We start from the raw sequence: 23,604 nt of genomic DNA on the forward strand, positions 1-23,604 counted from the left end.
CTTTGGCTTCACGCATGGCTTTAATAATCAGTTCTTTGAATGTGAACAAGGATTACAAAAGCACAAGCATATGAAAATGTTTCTATTTAACTGAACACATCCAAAACTATATACTAAGCACAGTTAGTACAGTATAAGCATACATTTATTTCAAAGAAATTATGTTACCGGTAAGTTGTTTTTTAAAATTGACTTGATCAAGACCATGTGCAGAAAGTATCATGTAATACTCAAATACGGTGTGGGTAAGTGAAATAGTTTAGTTTCAGTAGAAGGAAGGCCAAAGGTGCAGTTCATGTGGTTTGAGTGGGCATTCTCTCAGGATGCAGAGAGAGCATGCTGTTACGACGGAGCATCCATGCGTTCTTTTTCACCAGGAAACGCTTATCTGAAGTGCTCTGTGAAGGCAAAGATAAAATCAAAATATACAACGAATGTCTTACTATTGGCTTTCTGCTTAAGATGTTGTTTTTTTTTTTTTTGCAGCAATCTTTTTTGATGGAGTAAATAACAGGGAAAACTGACTTTATTTTGGGTTCCATTCCATTTTGAGTGGGTCCTGCAGCTTGACATTGTTGTTTCCTCTGAGTTTTTGTCTTTGCTTTTGCTAATAACTAACATTGCAATGCACCCTTTTGGAAATAGTTTTGCACTGCATTTGACCGCATTTTAAAATATATCAGAATAACTACAGCAGTGTTCGCCATGCATATTCATGGTTCACTATTTGCAAATTAACCTACCGGTACTTGTATATTTTGGGGGGAAACCGACCTCTGTTAGTCATTGAAAAACTACCGTACTTGCTGTTTTTGGCTAAAGCTATGTCGAATATGAAAGGCATCTTGCTGCCTGAGAACAATGTTGGCGTTAGATGATTAGATGAGGAGCTTCATTTAGTGATACCATAACCCTGTCGAGTACAAAAGTACTGCTCTGCTGCCACACTGCAAAATCTACGGGCAATTATAAGCCAATTAGTTGTCGATTTTGGTTATTAGTAGGAGCACAGTATTTACAGAATGTCCAATGATATTAACCTTCATTCGTGGCAAATTTGAAACAAGAGATTGATTTTCCAATCAATAATCTACAAATAAAACAAAAGACAAAAAAGTGAAGAATAGAAGTAGAATGAGACAACAAAGTGAAGATGAAGTGTGTTTCCTAGCTGTACCGTATTCTCATAAGCACACTAAGAAATATTCAAAAGGCACCTTTGCAGCATTTCTCCATACACAAATACTTTTGCACAATAATGTGCTACCCCATCTATCGACAGGCCAATTGACTTACCATAACCAGCATATCTTTGAGTCTCTCAATAGTCTTTTGATTGGCCCGTCCTCGAGACACGCAGGAGGTTAAGATCATGCTGAGGAAAACCGAATGTTACATTTTACTTTCAGGCGCCGCCAGAAGATCCGACAGAGTAAACTGATGAGTTAATTGATGATATGTACTGTTAAAGTGTTTGCAGTTGTGAACATGGTGTATTAAACTATGAAGAGGAGAGCACAGGATGTTGATCGTGGTTCAACCTACTGAGGAAGTGGGTGACTTACATCTCAGCAAGTATGAGTGGAAGTGCAAAGAACTCAGAGGTCAGGTAGTGGATAATGGTTTGTGCCACGTTTGGAAGACTTTGCACACACACTCTCACCACATTAACTGCACTTTGTCCATTTCCAAATGGGCCACAGGGGGAATGTTGAAAGAATCTGCCACACAAAGTAACACATAATCAAAGTGATCAGTCTAAATGCAAGAATGATCCTCAAAGTCAAATTCTTTTGGATTGCGCAAAAGGACTACATGTTTTTGTCTGCTGGGGTTTGTTGCTGGAAAAAGGAGAAGCCCAGCGTGATGGCAGCCATGACAAGGCCGAGCAGCAGCATGAAGTGGAATAAAACCGAGGAGTTGGAGGCTCGAAACATCCTCTGCTCTGCCACACAGCATCGCAAGACTGTAAACTGACATCAGAGGGATGAAAATGTCAACATTCATCTTAACCCTAATGAATATCAACCATTTCCAACAATTATGAGGTTTACAGTAGCACGTGTTGAATGGAATGTGTTGAGCTCAGTTCATTTTACTCTATTGTAAATGATAATTGAATTTTGCTGGTGGTGCTTTTTGTTCATTAACATACGGAGCTTTATAGGATATACAGAGAAAGTATATAGGATGTATTTTCTCAAGGTAAATGGTTGACATCATTCATTCATTCATTTTCCGAACCGCTTTTATCCTCACTAGGGTCGCGGGGGGTGCTGGAGCCTATCCCAGCCGTCCTTGGGCAGTAGGCGGGGGACACCCTGAACCAGTTGCCAGCCAATTGCAGGGCAATGGTTGACATCATTCGTCATTTTAGCCAACCTTCTTGATGTAGAAGGTCACCATCAGCGTGACAGTTCCTATCAGAGGCAGCAGAGGGCAGAGGTAGACGCTCATCCAAGACACAGTCTGACTATAGACCAGATCCAGCACATTGAAGGGCACCGAGAAATGTTGCTTCCTTGATAAGCGGCCAAGTAATGATGAGCGGGACCTCTCATGCACCAGCCTGATAGTCGAGACAGAGAAGAGCAAGTTGCTTGGTACAGTTGATCGTTTGAGTTCAAATTGCAATGATGACTTTAAAGAAAGAGTCATCATAAAACAAACGCACTTCCTGGGGTAGTTCACGAGGAAGGCACTGCAGAAGGTCGCAAGGAAGTTAAAGATACAGAGCTTGTACATCTCTCTTCCAAACTGATTCTCTGTGCACTATGAGACAGGAAGAAGAAGGTCGAGGGTGAGACTGCATTTTTCTGTACATGTAATGTGCAAAAGAAGGTGCACCAAGTAAAATCAAATTGATTTGTATACGACTTAATCACAAAAGATTCCCGAACGGTTTTACAAGATCACAGGTGACAATTCAATATCCCCTGATTTTACTCGCCAAATGGGGTTAAGACTCTGTAATGAGGCAGATGAACTAGCCAGTCAACCACACACACAAACACAATACAATACTTTTGTAAGCTTATGTTAAATTATTAATTATTTTCATTTTTATTTGAGCATTGTATTCTTTTGTGTTACAGTTACCTAGGTCATATTCCGTTTAATAATTGCTTAAACAAGTTTATGTTGATATTGTCTGATTGGCTGAAGGAAACCAGGAAGTGTTTGTGTTACCGGGAAAAGGTGTGTTCTCGTTCATCCTTTTGGAGGTGCTGACGTTTTTCTCTTCCTTTTAATAAACTGCATTAAAGGATTCCATCTCTCCTTTTGTCGTTCGTAAAGTGGAGCTATCCACTAAAAACAACGAACCCCTCAACTTACACTTTTGTTAATTTGTGAAAATGGTTAAACTGTCCTTTAATGGTGAAAGGACACTTTGATCCTCTCCTCTTTCATCTAGAACTGCTTCAGACAACAAAGTGTATGCAGAAAAGTGGTGAAGATTGCACGACTGTCTGTGTCCTATGTGTTGTGTTGTGTTCTTTTTGTTATTTTGACTTCAAAATGGCGCCGCGTGAGTGGCTGCCTTTCCAGCAGCTCCTATATTTTGTTGTTCTACTTCTTCCTTTCATAACTTTGCTGCTGTGAATTGGGAATTTCTACATTGCGAGACTAATAAAGGTTATTCTTATCTTATCTTATCTTATCTTAAAAACAGTGGAGCCTTGATGTATAATACTGTAAAAAAATTATGTAAAAACGAAGAGGAGAAGCATCCACTGTACCTTAATGTGAAGTAAGCTCATGTTGTAAGCAAAAATTGACCCCATACAAAAATACGTTTATCAAGCTTTATCGAGTGTTTCAGTGTCATGGTGGTTGGAGACAGCCATCAGTTGCCATGTTGCATGAATGAGCTTTAAAAGTGCTGCTTTGAAAATTGTCATGAAAGTAAAACATGTCTTACTTGCTCATGTGTTGTTGAATACACAAAAAATAAGTATATCCCCAGCGAGGCAAGCTTCAAAAAGATGCTCCTGAAGGAAGACAATCCGAGTTCAGCTGCGTGTGCATACAAAAAAAAAAGCCTTCCCTTATACTGTGTGTAATATGCTATGCTTCTTACCTCACCAACATGATATTAACCTGCAGGGTGAAGGAATAGTCCTCAAAAAATGACATCTTTCGGAAGATGTGAGGGAGGAAAAGGTTGGCAAAGGTGATAGTGATCGGCGGGAGGTACTGGAGGAGGAGACTGACCAACCAGTAATGATTGTTCTGGAGAACGCATGGAGATCAGATGGTGTCACAAAGGGAAGGCTTTTCACCAAGAAGTCAAATCCGCCATATTACATCAACTCCAACTACCTTTGCCATAGACTGTGATGTTTCGATTGCAAAGTAGATGAGGTAGAACACTCCACCCAGAAGAGACAGAACGAGCAGATTGAGGATGATCCGCAGCAGGTAGAGACGCACCCGCTGCCACACTGTCCTCCTTGCCTCATACTGGGAGAAACGCTGCTCCTGCAAGTATAGCTGAGAAGATAAACAATGTGTGTCAGTGTCGCGGGCATATTTAAACCTCAAATTTCATGGAAGTACTCTTCATACTATCGATTTCATTTTTATGGTGGTACGTCAACTTGAGTTTAATTCATTGCACTCGATTTACTCCATAATCGAAGAATCCAAATTGTCCGTAGCTGTGAATGCGAGTGTGAATGGTCGATTGTGTATTTGTGCCCTGCGATTGGACCAGTTCGGGGTGTACGCTGCCTCTCCCAAAGGCAGCCGGGATAGGCTCCAGCATGCTTGCAGTCCTCGTGAGGAAAAGCGGTACAGAGAATGAATGGATCAAATCAACATTTCCCCTTGAAATTGCGTTTGAATTTTTTTTAAAAGTATTGTATAAAAACCGGTACAATTAAGCATAATAAAGGGATTTAAACATTTGAATCACTCTTCAAAGGTTTCTTAAAACTTCCAAACAAAATTAAAAACAAAGATGAATTTGTCAATTGAATTGTTAGTTTAATTATGCAAATGACATATTTACAGTATGTGTCCTATAACTTCTGTCGCATCAGGAACTGCCACCCTGACCACCGGTTCCTGAGATCCTTATTAGCCTCAGTACAGAGGCCTTTGAGGGTTAAAAAAAAAAAAAAAAACAACATTGGCCAAGCACCCAAGTGTTATTGTTAGCGATTTAGCAACATGGGAGACGGGATGCATTATCATAGCCCGCTGAGTATCTGTGTAATATTGACTGCCTTGTGACTCTTTGCTACAGGGTTCAACAACTAAAGACTCAATCCCATAACAGGTCTCTCAAATTCACAGATGTATTTATTTTTTGGAACCTGTCCTCTATTATTTGCTGAAAACCTGATCACTGTTTTTGTGCTCAGGCCAAAGCAAAAAAAAATATATATATATCTATATTTGACACCATGTTCACCATCATCTTGGCGCATAGGAACTATGTTGATGTGAATAAAGGGGCTTCATCTAGACAACGCTAGTGCTTTGCCACCATCTTTTGGCACCTTAGAGCTCATGATCTATATAGTACAGTATATTAAAGTGAGTTGAGAGTTTCATTTATATAAAAATAGTGTTTGGTCACCATCTTGTGGGATTGACAAGCCATTCTAAACATTTTTTGGAGGTCATTAATTACTTGGATTTCACTACTTGTGCAAGGACTCTGTTTCTTTCCACCCTGAGTAGTGGTAAAATAAAGTCTGAGACTGTTTATTTAGCATTATTGTTGGACAAGAGGTCTTGGCACACAATCGCTGTTCAAGATCACTCCACTGAGGTCATGGCTATCGGGTTCTTCGACTAAACACATATCTTCTTTGACCCAGTTTTGTTTATATATTAATAGTTCAAAATGTTGATTGAAGACTTTACAATTTCCATTAGTTGTTGGTTGAAATGAAAATCTTTAATTTAGATTTTTACAACACAACTGCAAAATTGTGGTCGCTTTAATAGGATATTCGGCATCATGCACGATGGTTGTGTTTGCCTTTCCATTCACCTTGAGATCATTCCTCAGGAAGCTGCTGTTGAGCGCGGCTGCATCAGCGTCCTTGATGGTGAAATCCCAGCCACAAAAGATTTTATAGCTCACATTCATTCTGGAACGCTTTCCCAGCATCCATGTGTGCTTGTAGCCGATGGTTGTTCTATTTTCCATTGTTTGAAAAAAAAAAAAAAGACAAATCAACAGCAGTTAAAATGCAAGGGGAAGATACTTGGTAAACATTCACTTTAGGTGATTTCTCCCATGTTTAATTAAGGAGATTCATCATGTAGGGTGGGTATGGAACTCATAGTTTTATCATGTGCTGCAAATAATTTGCAGAACAGATATTGTTTTTTTACCACGGCAAATTAGCGACGGCACTCGTGCTAACGTAACTTGCCAAGTGTTCATCAATACTGAATACTGAAGTACTGCTGTTGTTCCAGTGTCACCAATGCAAAAACAAAAATCACAGACACTTATGACAAGCCAGCGTATCAAAATCAATCTTCCTGACACTGTTGGTTATTTGGTGGACCACAGACCTATGAATCTCCACGATGGCACTGAGGAAGAGGATAGCAAGGACGCCGATGAGGTACAGCAGTGGAGTATTCAAGCAAGGATAATTGAGTGAACCACATGTATAGAAACCATAGAAGACTGGAGAGCGGTCCAGGTAACCCTAAGCAGATGAAATGAAAGAGTTGGAATAAAAAACAAAAACACAAATAAACAAACAAAAAACACCATAAAAACATATCTTGCACACAAAAGCATAGATAGAACATTACCGATGCCAGAAAGAAATCCAGAACTGAGTCATTGCCTCCAAACCTTAAAGGGTCTGTGAATTCACACACAACAAATACTGATTTGTCAGTTGTGCTTCATTTCCTGTCATATTATTCTTTCAGCTGACTCACCTGTTTTGTTGCCTCTCCCATAAAATGTTGTAGGCCCCAGAATAAAGGCCCATATGAGAGCACAGTGGATTAGATTAAAGTATACCAGATATCTGAGGAATACAAAATAGGCATTTACGCCCACACCAAATCGGCCTGAAACACATCAATCAATGATATAATATGATATCACATTCTCATTATCATCATCATCCATTATTATGTACCAAATGCACCGCCACCACTGGTTTGAACAATCTACTCCATATACCTTCAATGATATGCAGTGTGTGCTGCCATGGTAACAGTCTTGAAACAACTCCTCTCAATTTAGACCACACCCTCTTGGTTTTGGTAGTTTGGCTCCGCCTCCACGACCCCCAGAAACCAATGTTGCTGTTTTGCATCTTTCTTCTGTTCCTAAGAAAACCCACGAGCGGCAGAAATAAATACATAAACAAATAAGTAAATAAATAAACAAATAATGTAAAACTGTAATTTTAAAGGCAACGTGAAAAGCATGGTCCCTTGTAGACATTGAAGGATTGAACAAATAAGTACCGCCGATTGAGCAGGGGCTTGGAAAACATAATAAAGAAAACAGTTTTTGCATTATTGCTTATAATGGTACATTTGAAGTGTAAAGTGAAGAAATGAAACAAAAGGAAACATGCAGCTTCATGTGCGGCCGGCCTACCCACCTGGCATCCCTTTTTGCTTGAATACACATGGAAAGATTCTTGAGTGGCTGAGTAGACCTCTTGTCCTTGGGTCTTTTGGACATGTATCCAAGCCCCTTGTCAGCCTCTGAAACATCCTGTCTGCTCTGCTCAGGCCGGAAAACCTGCATGCTAGGCAGGTGGTCAAATACCTCTTCATGATAATACTCGCAGGAGTCTGACGACAGAGTGGAACAATTGCTTTCTTCTGCAGCCAAAATAACATGAAAAAAAGATTACAATGTGAGAGTAATAATATTGCTTTGACTGTTTAAAATTTTTGAGTGTCAGAAAAAAACAGTCCTCTAGCCTCCCACATACAGATGCAGTGTACTGTACAGGTATATTTGGAATAAAATGTTGTGTTACCTGATAAGAGTCTTGTGAAGCTGACATTAGCCTCCATTTTCCCTCCAATTAGCTTGTTAATAAACAAAAGGTACAAACAATGTACGTCCTGCAAAAGTATTCACACAGAAAACATTTTCTTCTCAGCAGCCACTCTGCCCTACAAAAGTTAGTTCCCCAGTGTCAGTCAAAATATCCTGTTTTGGACCGTTGAGTCATATTCAAAGCTCCTCAGTGGCTGATCCAGCATTAGCATTGTTGTGCAAAATCCTGTTTGAACAGCTCACATTTTACTGGGTGAAGCAGATGTCTGAAAAGTGCACCCCAAACTGTACTGTTTACAGGAAATCATTCATGTGACAGGATGCAGAAACATGACACGCAATAATGATTTGTCAACAACACATTGCTGTCAAACAGTTCAGGGTGGACCCTGTCTATTCCCCAAAGACAGCTGGGATAGGCTCCAGATCACCCGCAACCCTGAACAGATTAGAAAATGGACAGATGGATGGATATGGAATATCAATATACAACACTTTTGGTTCTGTAAATGCCATTTTCAAATGATCACATGCACACCCCCCCCCCCCCCAAAAAACAAAAAAAAACCCCGCCACACACTGTCCCATCACTATGACCTACACAGTATTATTAGAGCAGCCCCGCGCATGGGCTATTCTTATGGTCCTCGGGGGCTCCATGGTCATACCTGTCAACTTTTTGGAGCGCCAACCTGTATAAACTACCAAAAAAATCCTTATAAAAGCAAAAAATCCTTATAACATACCAAAGCATTTTATGTCAAAATAACGGCAGAAAAAAACCACGAAATTTTCAATGATATTTATTGTAGATCTCCATAATACAATGTCTGGTTAATGTCTAATCATCATTCTACTTAGTGGCATTACTGTGTTCAGAGTTGTATTCCTGCGTTACTTTTTTCACCAACTCCAAATCATTTGGAGTTGGTGAAAAACCAAATCATTTGGAGTTGGTGAAAAAAAAAACCGGAAATGTTCAGAATCCGTATGATTTGTGCGATACAGCCATATACGTAAGATTCACCACAAAATCCGTATGAACTATGGCTAAACCGTATGAGTTGACAGGTATGCATGGTGCCCACATGGACCATGTTGGTGACCCCTGTTGCAGTATACAGTTGGCAGTAAAATACTTTGAAGTCAAGTACTGTATACATATGTTAAAATCTACATTTACTAGAACCGCTGAATCAGAATATTCTTCAGAGAGTGTTCAGACGGGCACGATACATTCCATAGCGTATCCTGTATTGAAGTGCTAATTAATTGTTGCAGTTTTAAATGTCTTTCCAAACACCGGCAGAGCAACTGGTGCGAATCAGGCGCAACCACTGCGAGAAATGTTTGGGGGGAACTTATAGTTACTTGTTTATCAATCAAAGTGTCATGTCGCTAAATACAGGATATAAATCTAGAGTTGGGTGCAGTAAAAATGGTTGTGAGTAGGATATATGACGTTTTGAAGTTGAACACAGCATTGCACGTTTGTTAGTTTTTTTTGTACAATTCTCACCCATTTAAACATAATGGGGTTTCCCCTGTGAATCAGTGGTTCGACTGGAGTGCTCACTGGTTTGACTATTACTCGTAAACTGAGACTCAGGAGTTTGCTAACTTTGAAAACTGGTGAGTGAATACGGACTTCTTTGGATTTGATTTTAAACTCCATCTCAATCAGTCACATTAATAAAATTTAGCTACGTCGCCATATCGAAAGTTTTGACAACTTAATATAATTAATTACTTGACGAAGTAGCTACCGGACAAACGAGCAACTTTCCAAATTTACAGCTGATATATTGTCGCAATAATTTTTTTCTCGTCACCCAGAGAAGTAAGCTTGGTCTGCAGAAAAAAATGCAGTCGTTTGAAACAACACCGAGCCAGGCGAATGAGTTTGTCTCTTGTGCTGAACAATGGCAGGATGGTTTGTTGTTAAAGTTCCATGGATACTGGATTTGAGCTTTCTTACGTTCTTAGATAGATGCATTGTGCTTAAACCCGCAACGGGGATTTTCAGTGCCGATGAAGCCCGGATTTACTCTATAATTTTGTCCCCTTTGCGGGCACTTGCCATATGGACTGAATTTGTTGCAGACTCCCCTTTTCTATCTTCCCCATATGTTCTCCCTCATTTGCATTCTGAATATAAACACATGCATATCTTTGGCAAAATAAGCAGACAATCAAGTTCAGTTATGGTGCTGTGTTTTGTTGTTACTCTTTGAACAAATTCCTTTGCACTTTTTATTTGGCCCTTTGGGAATCTGACATCTCATTCAGCAAGTAAAGCATTTCTTTACTATGAAAGATGTGACACCACTCCTTTTTCCTGTTGTAATTCAAGGCCAGTTGAACAATCTGGCCATCAATGTCGATTGTCAACTTGAGTTGTCCAGACTATTTGTTTTGTCAGTGGTGCAACCTCCTCCCCCAAGTGGCTACGTCACCCCCACAGTATTCTGTCCTTGCTGTCCTGTGCATGAGAACAAAATGCATACGTTGACATTTCGCCTTTTCCCCACCAGTCAAGAAGACAGCAATAACACAGTCAAATACAATACAATACAGAGTCAAACTGTTACCTTCATAAAACATTTATGAGTGGAAGTAACTGTCAGACAAGGAATTAGAAGAAATGAATTAAGCCTTCAGTTCTTGCTGAATTGCAGTCTAGTATGCAGAGAGCTCGCTTGACAACATCCCGTTTGAGAGGGCACATGATGATACTGCTCCTGCTGATTCAATCTGCACTAGTTTTGAAATATAACCCTCCAGAAAATACTAAGGTACCAAAGTATTGTGATGGGGAAAGATACTTACTCTAACAAAGAGGATACCTTAAATATTTTAAAGAATGTTTATTATCTGTTAACTGAGATAACAGACACAATGTCAAAGGGTGGAGTGATATCCATGCCCAGCTCCTTGTACAACCTCCTACACAAATGAGTTGGGACAATACAACAATAGAGGAACAAACAGAAGAATAGGTGGGGTTGACATTGCGGTGTTTCTTGGTTCTGACAGGCATGTGCCAGCCCGAATTTAAGGGTATTTGATGTGTGTTTGTAAAGCCTAAGGTCATATCCGTTCTTGGTCTTGAGGTTATATTTTTATTGACACAGTTAAACCCAGAACAGAAGTGTAATGAGCACAAACACACCAACTTCCCCTGTCACTCATTTGTCACTGACTTTTTGACTTTAATGAGGGCAAAATCTTACATTCTATAAGGTATCGGAAACACCCAAGTAGTAGCTTGAGGAAAAAATGACAAAGAAAAATAAATTTTAACCCTCTCAGCTGATTTCATTTATGATAACGCTTGTGGGTGTAGCTTCTGTCGGCCCCCTAGGCTGGAATTCTTCATTTCAACAGGGCCGTCGTTTTGATATGCCATAGGCTATTCCTAGCAACCGCCTCCCCATCCAGCGGTTTTTAGAATGTTTTTATTCTATTTTGAAGGACAGTCGGTGAGGAAAAAAAGATGGATTCTTCGGAAGAGGTGTTTATTGTCTCTCTCTCTCTCACTCTCTCTCTCTCTCTATATATATATATATACAGTATATATATACTGTATATATTTTTTAAATTCACGTATGACAGTCCTCATGGAAATGTCTCATATATGTTGGTGGTTACAGAGCACATGGATTTACAATTGAATGGATAACTTAATAGATGTGACAATAATGCTCTTTAATCCCTTGATATTGTGAATTCATTTCCGTCATGAGCTCATATATACGCACTCGCGCATGCACAAACACACGCACACACAATTCTGACAATGCATCATTCTGATTTCATTTATGAATATTCATGTTACAAGGGAGACGGTGGCATCTGACTCAGTCCCCATCACATGCAGTGCGACAAAGGAGCTTTAGTGACTGAGCCACAGTGGCCTAACCTCTCACGGCAAGACCAGTGTTGATTGATGTTGAAGACCCAGAATCATGGATGCGTACATTTTTGGAAGAGTCCTAATAAGGGGTTTTATAACTCACCTATGTGGCTCTAATCTTACATTTTCCCTTTACGAGGAAACATACTTGAACAAAATCTCAGTGATCATAAGCTAAATAGATCTTGAGGTCTCATTGCGACATGGAACTGAATGAGTGCACCGGGCAAGTCTTGACTCGTGTGTCTACATTCCAAAGTAGTATGATGCCGTTCCTTCCTTTTCCTGTCATGTTCTCGTCATGTTCTCATAGTCCTGCCTCCTCTGTGATGTCTCCTCCCCTTTCAACAGGTATTGGCGCCATGATGGAGGTAGAGTGCATTTATGAGCTGGTAAAGGTGTGAACCCCGCAGCAAGGAGTCAACACAAACACAGTCAGCGGGAGAGAAGAATGGCTCGGAATGTTGACTGCGACCTGGGCCACCCCCTCATGGAAGCTGGGCTGGAGTGAGTGTGGCAATGTTTCTTTTTATGCTCACACAGTATTGTCTTGTACTTTTCCGTTTGACTTTTTTCAAACTCACCTGCCTTTGCTCAGCACAGTCAGTGGGTGGAGATTAAGGAACACAGGTGATCGGACTGTTTTGCTCTTGGATATCGTGTTTGTTTGTACAAGGGTAGATCATAATCCTGAGGTTTTATTTGCTTGTCTGAACACTCCCTACTTCCAGAAAGAGACTTCAATTTGTTCACGAGTTTCCCCCCTGTCTTGCAACCTTATTGTTCCTATGTCTCAGGAGCGCAGAGCTCCCGTGTAATTACTGTCGCACGAATATCTAGGCAGACTTTGACAGTTTCACTTCACCCTGATGCGTTTCTGCTTTGGAATGAAAGAAAGATAGATCACATTTAAAGAGGAGAAAGAAAATGAATAGACCGAAATGCACTGGGGGTCAGGGGGGATCATTGTTGTTGTCTCCAGGTACACACAGAATTTTCATATGTCTCTGTGACTGTGCCCTAACAGCACAGATGTGAACTGCTTCTGTGGTTTTTGTTTCATGCAAGCGGAGTTGTCAACTTTGACTTACCGCACATCAAGATAATACAGAGCATCGGTTTACAGTTTGTTCCACTGGAAGTACTGGTGACCGAGATATGTCATGTTTTCTAAGTCCTCAACTTCTCTTACTGCAGTTTTTGACTGAAATGGGACTTAGTTCGCCCATGTATCTTTGTGCTGAGACTGCTGTTTACCGTCTTTGTGTATGTGCTTGTATCTGTACGTGGTGTCAGGAGCCCAGCAGATGAGGAAGGTGTTCATGACTCATTCCACCAGCTAATAGCAGAGCAGATTCACAACGGAGGCCTGGGCGAAGCCTTTGAACTACAGCAACTACAGAAAGAACTGGATGAGGAGAGCCGAGGTACGTAGAGCAAGCAGCACAACTCCATTCCATCTACAACTTGCCCAAATTCTTTCAACATTGAGAGTTTGTTCAAGACTACTCCAACATCATATTTCTCACAAGTACAATTTCCATACTCAGATTTCCTCCCACATTCCAAAAACATGCATGGCAGGTTGGAATGCTTGTCTGAGGTTGTGCTAGTGTTAAATTTTCCCTCGGTGTGATTTTTAGCGTGATTGATTGGTTGTCTATGCGCGCCCTGGGATTGGCTTGCAACCAGTTCAGGGTGTCTCCCTCCTACTGCCCGAATACAGATCGGATAGGCTCCAGCACCCCCCACGACCCTCATGGGTATCAGCGGGTCAGATAATGGCTCGATGTTTATTGTTGTGGTTGTCACTTGGACCTGTGTACAACTGCACTTTTTCATCATGAGAGCTATGTTGAAAGTTTTCTTCAGCTCAAGTATAAAGTTACATGGGAGTTCAATTGTTAGGAACAACCGTTGATATGAAGCGGTGCGGTTGTAGAGTGCACCACCGGAAATTGGAACTACAAATAATTTTGGAATTAAATTTGTAGTGCCAATCACAACGGAACAATATTGTATTTCATAAAGGCAGAATTATCGATATGACTCTTGTATTGGCGCTCATTAGATTGTTGCTCTCAGCATGTTGTGACTATTAGGTGTGTATTTTTTTCATTTTTTTTTTAATACGTTCATGTGTCTACAAGGCTTTTTATGCCCTCCAAAAGATGTGAGTCAAGGGAATGTTATTTTGTTTACAGCATGACGATGCCTTGTGTCCGTGGTCTTCTCAATACATACTACACTGGCTTGGACTTTGTATTTTTGTTTGAATTCCTTAGACTGTGTGGCCCAGCTGTCCAGCCCTGGATCAGAGCGCAGTGAGCGGAGACTGTTGGGAATGCAGCATGATGAAAGAGAATCTGACCCTTTCACTGGTGAACGTTGGTCTTCAGCCACCTTGAAGATCTTGTCCTCCATGCCCAGCCGCACCATCGGTTGGTCCTATCAAGGCTGTAGAGAAATAGAGCTCATTATCACATTTTGGCCATCTCGTACAGTACATCATTGCATGTTGACATCTTGGCAGATGATCCCTTTCGCACAACACGGTTGAATATTTGCTTATCAGTGATGGAACATTATGAGCCTTATTTACTCAAGGTTTGCGCATGCAAAAACCGGCACGATTTTAATTGCCCTCATAACCAGATATGAAAGCTGATCGACTAACAGGGTGCACCCAGAGTGCGATTTTGCGCGGTGCATCCAAACTGCAAGATACTGGGAAGAGTAGATGTAAAAAGGCACACTTGTACGTGTAATTCATTAAACCAGAGACATTGGCTAATTTTGCTTCTGTAAATGCAGCATCTGAAATGTAGGCGAAAATGTCATCGCTGTGTCTAACGACACTACGATTATTGTGATAAGGAGGAGCAGAAGGCCTTGTGGGTTGTTTGTAAATCAGGCCATATGTATGCATTGGTGCTGTCCTACCGTTGTGAGCTGTTGTGTTGTACCACACACTCAACCTGACTTCAGCCGAGCGGAGTTTCATGGGGAACCAAAGTGTCTGCCATGTCCCTGTCAGCATCTTTGGCAGGTCAGGTGTTTCACCATGTACAGTTTGTGGAAGAACCTTGAATTATTTTAAATTCCTCTTAAATATTATATCCTCTGGCTTGAGGTTTAACATTGGTAACCCATCATCGAAAACATTTCAGTTTTTCTTGTCTGCTTGCTCTGCGGTCATGTAAAGAATTTGTTGTATTGAGAATTGCTAAAATGGAAATAGTGACACAAAATGTATACTTTACTAGGACTTCACATATATGCATACATGAATACTGAAGCCATTTTTTTCCAGAGTTCAGCTCTCATCATTGACCTTTTCATGTTGTGGTGCATGTAGGAGATTGACTTTTAAATACCGTAGTGATAACCGCATTCCAAAATGTTTCTTTCAGGCCGCAGCAGGGGAGCCATCATCTCTCAGTACTACAACAGGACCATGCAGCTTCGGAGGCGCAAGCAGAGCAGGCCCTCAATCCAAGACTTCTCACGCTCGGCTAGACCGACCATACGAGGTTACGGCATCGAGACAGACAGTGCAGACGCAGAGAGTGAGAATAATGCCCTACTGTTAAAACAGGGAGGCTAATGAATTAAAAAAAAAAAAAAAGATATCAATGTGTTGAAAATGACTGTTGGACAAGTTTTAAACTGCACTGCACCATCGTGTTATCGAAAGCTTTTACTAAATGTTGCCCTGCACATTTGCACTGGCTGGACATACCAGAAGAAATAACCTATCATAAAGTAGAATGATCATTGCAAGTGAAGATTTTAAAATGACTGTCAGGTTGGTTGCCATTCGATTGTGAGTGTTCTGTACCTATTTTATGGCTATTGTCTGCTGACTCTCATGTATGTTTATCTCTTTTTAACCCTCTCATGGCAGGTATTGCAGCTTTGTAACAACCAAGTACCTTTACTTTAACTGTTACAAGAACTTAATTTGAGCCTGAGAGGGTTTTAAAATTGATTGATTTTTATACAAACTCTTTGTGTTCTAGTAAATAAAAGGGATCGTCTGGTGAATAACTTGCAGAACCTCTCCGTAAGCGACAGAGTCAGGATGCTCCGGGCTATGCCTCTAAGTGTAGCAGAAAAGAGCGAACTCAGGTATCGTATTGTTTTATCATGTTATTTTTTATGGATAGCTTCTACCGTCCACTGAATATTGCTTCTGCGCTTGTGTGCAGAAGGTTAGCTTCGCAAAAGGAGAGACGCACTCTGTCTGGCAATCAGATCCCCTGCTGCAGCCGACTCAAATACTACGTCATCATTGTGAGTTACTCTGACCTCCAGTGTCCCTTTTCTGCCAACACTTCCTCGCCTCTTTTTGCGTCATTTACTTCTGAAACTTGTTTGTTATCCACAATGAGCCCTTTTATAAATAAGCCTCATGAGGGTATCTTTTTAAATTCTAACAGGAAACCGTATTCATACGTTTGATATACAAATCACATTTGTCAATGACCACATCATCATCATCACAGGACAAGTTAAAGATAGGAAAGGTATCGATGCCTAAGAAACCATCAGAACATTCCCTTTCCGTCTATAATTCAATGTCCATTCTAAAAACATTTTAATCACTCAAACATTTACTGACAGCGGTTAAGACGGATTACATATCTGGACATTTTTGTAAGATGAACACTGCTGCGATCTGTGTGAGTGGCGTTTGCAAAACATCATTTGTTCACTTTCACTTTCTACTCTCAGGCCGCAAGACAAAGTTGGTACAGTTGGCTGTCTTTCGTGCACTCCCTCCAGCTGTGGCAGGTGGCACTCAAGCGAGTGAGCGGCCGTTTTGGCAGCGGGGTCCTGTCCTACTTCCTGTTTCTCAAGACTCTACTCTTCTTCAACCTCTTCCTCTTTCTGCTGACCGGTTTGTTCGTAGTGCTTCCTCAGGCAGTGCACCCTCCAGCTCTGTCCGAGGGCAGACACTCTTTCACTGGACTGGAGCTTTTTACCGGAGCAGTAAGTTGTGTTTTCATGATGTTCCACATATAACAAATGCCACTAGGTCTTCTTAGAATGGCAATGTCACAGTGGTTCCCAAAATGATTGTGCCGTGAGTGATCATCAGGTGTGCTATGGGAAATTATCTACATTTTTACGAAACCGATCTGAAAATAGAGTTATTTACTATCAGTAAGGTATCATTGTTCATTTAGCTATGCCAGCGAGCTATAGTGATGGGCCAAACAATTAAATTAAGACGAGCATTATACAGTATCCCTGCTCCGGGCCTCCCTGTGTGGAGTTTCCATGTTCTCCCCGGGCCTGCGTGGGTTTTCTCCAGGTACTCCTTCCACATTTCAAAAACATGCATGGCAGGCTGATTGGACACTCAAAATTGTCCCTAAGTGTGAGTGTGAGCGTGGATGTTTGTTCGTCTATCTGTGTGCCCTGCGATTGGCTGACAACTGGTTCAGGGTATCCCCCGCCTACTGCCCAAAGACGGCTGGGATAGGCTCCAGCACCCCCCGCGACCCTTGTGAGGAAAAAGCGGATCGGAAAATGAATGAATTATTCAGTATCCATGTTTTTGTGCCATTCTTGTCACATTTTGTTGCCTTGCCTCATTAAAGCAGATTGTTGGGATCAAGTCTAGATAACATTCATGCTTACTTTTTAAGCAGTTTAATTCCATTTGCCTGTAATATTTTCAGAAAGCTAGCAAGCGTCCATCTGGTCATGTTTCAGGGATATTTCTCGGACACAGTGATGTACTACGGGTACTACTGTAACTACACGCTGCGTATGAACTGCGGAAATGAAATTGGAGGGCAATATACATCCGTGTCCATTGGAACCAGTTCGGACTGCACGTTGAAGCATCTACCTTACAAGATGCCACTTGCCTATTTCTTTACTATAGGCATGGCATTCTTTGTCACATGTATCATCCTTGTTTACAGGTATGCATTCTTTGTAGAGAAATGTGCACTTTAAACTCACATTATGAGAACACTTATCTCTTAACCGAATGATACCTTTTCTGATGCATACTTTCTTTCACGTTACCTCCCACCAGCATGTCAAAGTCATTTGGTCGAAGCTTCCGAATTGACAAATCTCATAGCATCCTGGCCATGAAAGCCTTCTGCTCCTGGGACTTCAAGGTCATCAAGAAATCTTCCATTAAACTCATGTCTGGGAATATCTGCACCCAGCTCAAGGTACAGTACAAGGAAAAATAACTTTACACATTTAATTTAACCGTGTTTCCACCATGCATTAGAGTTGAGTTGAGCTTTCCCACTAGGGACGAAGCCAATTCAACAAATAACCGGAACATTTCTTGTTCTTTCTTCTGAATGTGGGCCTAAATATTATGTTTTTGCTCAAGGAACATTTTATGTTCTTTCTTTTTCATTAATGCTGACAAGTACGCTGCAACCTACAGACTGCAATTGTCTCCATTTACTTTTTCAAGGCTCTTTGGCAAGCTTTTATGGTGACATAAAACTGCAATAATATGGTGCAGGTCTGTCAGTTTGGTCCCCTTTGCAACTGATAGACAAAAATACAGAAATGAGCTTGAGCTACTTGGTGGAAATGGGGCCATAATAAGCATAGAGAAATGTGATGCAAAACATTTTCTCAGATCATCTCTCTCAATCCCCAATTTGCAGGAGCTGCTAGCAGAGGTGAATCATAAACACTCGCCCAAAACACTGTACCAGAAGCTGTGGCGAGTGGCGGTCCACTGTCTTGCGTGGGCTATATGTGTAGCGAGCACCACCGCTTGTGTGCTCTCCATCTACTTCTTCTCTGAATACATGCACCAGGTACAGCGCGGTAGTAACATTTTCATTACATTGAAACCTCTGTGAAATTTTTATTGAATGTACAGTCTCGCAGTTTGGCCCCTTATTTACACAGAAAAATAGATAGATATTGTGCAAGTGGAGATGACGCGAGGTGGGTAGGTTCTGTAAACCCATGGTCTCTCTCTCTCCCTCTCTCTAAAAATAAATAAATAAATAGAATTATTAATTTTATTTTTTTTTTGTCGTTTGAGAGCGACCTTATGCAAAGTTCTGAACTCATCTATTTTTTTTAATTTTTTTTAATAGCCGTTTTTGCTTTCATGCAGCTGGACTTTGATGTCAACCAATGTCTACTGAAGTTATTTTTCAATTTCTATGCCTGGTGGTGTAATGGCACCTTGAGTTGTTTATTGGAGCCAAGTTTTATTGCATGTCATTTACTTATTAAATGTTCCTGTTTGGAAAGGGTGGGAAGCAGCTATTGCAATTCTAATCACTGTCACGGTCTATTCCTGGCTTACTTATTCCTTACTTTTTTGATCTTTTTGCTGTCCTCTTATTTGTGTGTGCAATGTCGAGCCCCTGTGACGCATGTGGAATACAGCCCAGCTATGCCACTCTTGTGCTCTTGTTGGATTTCATTCTATTGTTGTACACTTCATGTCCTGCTGGTGATGTAATGTCTGCAAAGACTGTCTTGCACTCCCTGTCTCTCCATAGAACCTCCAGCAAAGTTCTCGCAGTGTGACCAAGGACCCCTTGCTGAACGAGGCCAGCCTCTTGGCTCTCCCCGTGGTGGTGTCCTGTATCAACTTGCTGCTGCCTATTATGTTCAACCTGGCTGCATGGATGGAGGACTATGAGTCACCATCCGTCCGCACATATGTTGCCATTGGCAGGTACAGTCTCCGGAGAAATTGTATGTGTTCAAATACTGTCAGACTGTTCTAAATGCAACCGAGTAATAAGATGTATTTACAACCTGCATGTCGTTTTCTAGAAACTTGATGTTAAAAGTGAGTGTGCTTGGAGTACTTTGCTACCATTGGCTCGGTCGAGTGGCTGCTGATCCAAACAGTATCGGCCTCAAGGTATCATAGCTCATTATGATCACAAGGAATCATTTGGGAGTCTGTCAATTGTGTTGGTTTGTTTTCTGTGATGTTTGATGCGTTTTTTTGATCCACAGTGCTGGGAGAGTTTTGTTGGTCAAGAACTTTATCGCTTCCTGTTAATGGATTTCATTTTTACTCTGCTCGACATCTTGTTTGGAGAGTTTCTTTGGAGGTGGGTCATTCTCAGTTCGGTCTTTTGGTCACTGCTTATTGATGAGAGCAAAAATGTGTGGCAAAAGATTGTTTTCATTATTGTGTGCTCCCTTGTTGCAAACTTGTGTAACATCATGCTCGCTGCGCCATACAGATATACAAGTTTCGGATTAGTTTGGCTTTGGCGCATGTCTGCCCTCTACTGGGTGCCATTCTAGACAAATCTTAACTCGTTACAATTGTCTTCAGAAGTTCACTAATGATGTCATAAAATAAATGAATGAGTGATGGAAATAAAAATAAATCAGGACAACGTGAAGCTTCTGGAATAGCCTTCCCAAACCTCTTGACCTCAACTCTATTGACCATTTGTGGAGCATGTTTGAAAGTCTTCACCAACCAATTTAAATGAACCAAAAAGAGTGGTCCAAGTGGTGCATGTGTATTTTGAGTCTTTTCTGAATGAGATGACTCTGGGGCAAATGTTTTTTGGGGTTTTTTGGAATGATTTCAGTTGCATATTAGCTCATGCATTATCACTCTACCCAAGAAAAAGAATAATTCAAATAAATCATGAAAAGCACCAAATCGATATGACATTTATCAAGTATTCCCTTTCTCATGTCACTTCCGCAATTTTCCTCTGCAGGTTGTTTTCACAGAAGGTGCTGAAGAAGAACAGGAAACCAGTGTTTGATATTGCCAAGAATGTCCTCGATCTCATCTATGGGCAAACACTAGCCTGGTACAGTATGAGCTCCTTTGCCTCTGATGTACACTATATCAACCTCGCTGTTGACTGACTGCCTGATTACTACATGGAACATGTGTTGTTCAGGCTCGGCGTTCTCTTCACTCCTCTGCTGCCTGCGGTGCAGATACTGAAACTTCTGCTGCTTTTTTACATTAAAATGGTATGTTAATAGAAACCATGTAAATAGATGCATATACAGTACATACTTCAAATGAAACAATATAGCTTGTCCAAAAAGGGAGGAACCTGATTGACATTGTTGATATTCTTTTAACTGTTGCTGTTTGAGTATACAGTCATTGGGGAAAAAAAATATTAGACCACCTTGTTTTCTTCGATTTCTTGTTTGTTTTAATGCCTAGTAGCAGTCAGTACAGGTGTATCATGTGACTAACAGACAGAAAGGACAATAATGGAATGCCTTAAAAGCGTGGTTTTGGGCAGTGCAATGCCATCGCGATTGATGTGAAGAACTTACATGATTTTAGTTATGCTCAGGAAAACTATGGAAGATGACCAGAAATCAGCTCTTAAATAAAAGTCTTAGAAGCTTTTTTGCTGTCATTATATTTGTCCAAACAAACATACCTTTTGTTTGTATCAGGATTTTAAAATGAACAAGAATCTGAAGAAACAAGTGTAATCTAATAATTTCTTTCATGAATGTCGTTTTATGTCGTACTACATGTAATTGCATGTTCAGTAAATGTGGATATGGTATGCAATTCCCCGCCTCTAGAGCAGTGTGATGATGAACTGTCAAGCCCCCAGTAGGCCGTACAGAGTAAGCCAGATGACCACCATCTTCATCACTCTCCTCTGCTTCCCCTCCTACCTCGGGGCCTCTGTGTGTGTCACCTACACCATGTGGAGGTAAACGCACGTTCTACATAACTCACATGAGGCCTTTGTTCATCACTCTGTCCAAACAGAGACTGCCTTTGACCAAAATACCGTTACCGCTTGTCTCATTCACATCATATGCGTTGTCTTTCTCTCCAGTATCAAGCCCTCCTCGTCATGTGGTCCCTTTCGTGATCTCAAAACAATGTTTCAGGCTGGAAAGCGTTGGGTGGAGGATCTAGAAAAGGAAAACACCAATTTATCAATGCTGGCCAGGGCTCACTCCTATCTGGTGGAGAACCCGTTCTTCCTGTTTGTGGGAGCAGGCATCTTCTTGTTCGTACTCAACACTGAAAATATCGTATCACTGTATACAGATGTTATTGTGATAGTCAAACACAACACAACAGAACTGTATTTGCAATAGATGGCTGGTCATATGCTTTGTGTATTCTGCAATGCTATTCTTGATTGGAGACATAATATGTTCTTCCCATCAGGATCGTCATCTATTTCCACAGTCAAGTGGTGGATGGTCAAAGGAAGATCATCGGCCTACTACAAGAGCAGATCGAGAATGTATGTTAACTTTTGGTGAACATATGAAAAACATGAAGGATTTTAAAAACAAAATTAAAAAAAAAAAGATCAAACCATATCTTGGTTCAATACAGTTTATATGCTCAAAGGGAGTAAAAACAAGTAGAAAAACGTATCTCGTCCTACACCGTGTTCTCTATCAATTATTAAAAATCATGTTATCGTGTGAATACACAAATAGGTTATTCATAAATATGTACCAGTACATACCGGTATCCTGAATAATAATAAAAAAACAATGCTCCTCTTTACATATGTTCAAAAACTATAAAGGGGAGCGTTGTTGTTTTTTTTTGCATATAATACCTGACGAAATGTTCTTTAGGACTATTTTTCCAAACATCCTTATGTGTATCTCTCCTCTACTCAGGAAGGAGAAGACAAGAAGTTTCTCATCACTCGCCTGCAGTCCATCCATGAGCAGAGACGAACCCCCACTCGGAGGCTCACAAGCCAGGTGCAGAAGTCTGGAGTTACAAGAGCTCAGTTCCAATGTAGTGCCTATATCAGTTTTACTTTCTTTTTCTTAAGTCCATTCATATGTATATTTCAAGCATATTGGTGGATATCCAATTCATATCTGATTAATATACACATTTGAACGAGACCGTTTTCCAATATGAGATAACATGCTCTTCCCATTCCCATATCTGAATTGGGCCACAGGATAAAAACAATCAACATTTTATCAGTTGAACCTTGCAGTGTAAAATCCAGCCCAAAGATACTTCACTGAGAGATTACATTGACAGTACATTGTAAAAGGACATATGCCATGCTCATCTCTAACATTTTTTTTTCTAGGATTCTGCCTAATGAGACACCAACTACTGTAATCAAGCAGGCAAGCTTCCTTCAAACCTGGAGGCCTTTTAACTGGAAAAATCACTTGACAAGGGTAGTGGAATCTGACCAAAATTCAAATGTGTAAAGCATTTGTTAAACTGGACATAGGCTTATTTGATGAGGACAGGCTCTGTGGGGAAAAGGAGATTGAAACAAAGGTTTTCGCATAGGTAAAATACCTGAACTCACATGCTAGTAAGCCAAAGTAATGGACTGTATAAGTGATCAGGTAACTGATTTATTAATTCGTTTTTTAAAAAACTTGTAGGTGCACTTTCATATGTACTGTGAACTGTTTTTATTATTATTTTGGCTCTTGTGTGAAAAATATACAGTGCTCTTTTTTTACGTTATGGTATAATTTTACAAGTGTGTGTGCTGTAGGCAACTGGATTATCTTATGTCATTTGTATGTTTTTAGAGTTATAATTCTTTAGTTATACACATCAAAATTAAATTATATTTTATACACATTGTCGTGTACTTGTAATCAGTCACAGGGAAAACAGGGGCCAAACAAACATTCACACCCATGGACAATTGCTAGTTTCAGGAGAACATAACTCCACACT

General features: G+C 40.5%; 2 protein-coding genes across 4 annotated transcripts; one reads left to right on the plus strand and one right to left on the minus strand.

The window, feature by feature from the left end:
• Position 1: 1 nt before the first annotated feature.
• tmc8 (transmembrane channel-like 8) lies at positions 2-8,303 on the minus strand. Of its 2 annotated transcripts, none has more exons than XM_086120569.1 (16): positions 7,989-8,303; positions 7,602-7,797; positions 7,172-7,320; positions 6,922-7,056; positions 6,790-6,842; positions 6,541-6,680; positions 6,008-6,155; positions 4,324-4,494; positions 4,082-4,233; positions 3,923-3,992; positions 2,675-2,772; positions 2,383-2,569; positions 1,816-1,973; positions 1,566-1,721; positions 1,297-1,375; positions 2-398 (listed from the first exon to the last, which is right to left on the minus strand). In XM_086120569.1, the coding sequence occupies exons 1-16, from the start codon at positions 8,023-8,025 to the stop codon at positions 294-296; spliced, it is 2,034 nt and encodes a 677-aa protein (XP_085976695.1). In that variant the 5' UTR covers positions 8,026-8,303; the 3' UTR covers positions 2-293. The 2 variants fall into 2 exon arrangements, with proteins under 2 accessions (XP_085976695.1, XP_085976694.1); XM_086120568.1 differs by having other exon boundaries at positions 7,602-7,827.
• A 1,260-nt stretch (positions 8,304-9,563) lies between these two features.
• tmc6b (transmembrane channel-like 6b) lies at positions 9,564-23,505 on the plus strand. 2 transcript variants are annotated; one of them, XM_086119703.1, is made up of 21 exons: positions 9,564-9,643; positions 12,279-12,434; positions 13,224-13,354; positions 14,213-14,368; positions 15,341-15,496; positions 15,950-16,058; positions 16,139-16,223; positions 16,665-16,922; positions 17,652-17,866; positions 17,983-18,127; positions 18,584-18,739; positions 19,442-19,620; positions 19,722-19,812; positions 19,911-20,008; positions 20,639-20,734; positions 20,828-20,903; positions 21,483-21,616; positions 21,746-21,922; positions 22,087-22,165; positions 22,557-22,643; positions 22,991-23,505. In XM_086119703.1, exons 2-21 carry the CDS (start codon positions 12,379-12,381, stop codon positions 23,000-23,002), a joined length of 2,496 nt encoding a protein of 831 aa, XP_085975829.1. In that variant the 5' UTR covers positions 9,564-9,643; positions 12,279-12,378; the 3' UTR covers positions 23,003-23,505. The 2 variants fall into 2 exon arrangements, with proteins under 2 accessions (XP_085975829.1, XP_085975830.1); XM_086119704.1 differs by lacking the exon at positions 9,564-9,643 and adding an exon at positions 11,505-11,525.
• Positions 23,506-23,604: the final 99 nt, after the last annotated feature.

The sequence above is a fragment of the Hippocampus guttulatus genome, chromosome 9 (assembly GCF_054856545.1).
Source record: "Hippocampus guttulatus isolate MCC_2025c chromosome 9, RoL_Hgut_1.0, whole genome shotgun sequence".
Taxonomy (NCBI): Eukaryota; Metazoa; Chordata; class Actinopteri; order Syngnathiformes; family Syngnathidae; genus Hippocampus; species Hippocampus guttulatus.

Coding starts and splice junctions, on each gene's coding strand:
- tmc8 (XM_086120568.1), bottom strand. CDS start 8,025: ATGGAGGCTAATGTCAGCTTCACAAGACTCTTATCAG. Junction 6,681..6,789: donor TGGATTTCTTTCTGGCATCG/GTAATGTTCTAT, acceptor TCATCTGCTTAG/GGTTACCTGGACCGCTCTCC. Junction 1,722..1,815: donor ACCCCAGCAGACAAAAACAT/GTAGTCCTTTTG, acceptor TTTGTGTGGCAG/ATTCTTTCAACATTCCCCCT.
- tmc6b (XM_086119703.1), top strand. CDS start 12,379: ATGGCTCGGAATGTTGACTGCGACCTGGGCCACCCCCTCATGGAAGCT. Junction 15,497..15,949: donor AGACAGTGCAGACGCAGAGA/GTGAGAATAATG, acceptor TTTGTGTTCTAG/TAAATAAAAGGGATCGTCTG. Junction 17,867..17,982: donor TGTATCATCCTTGTTTACAG/GTATGCATTCTT, acceptor ACCTCCCACCAG/CATGTCAAAGTCATTTGGTC.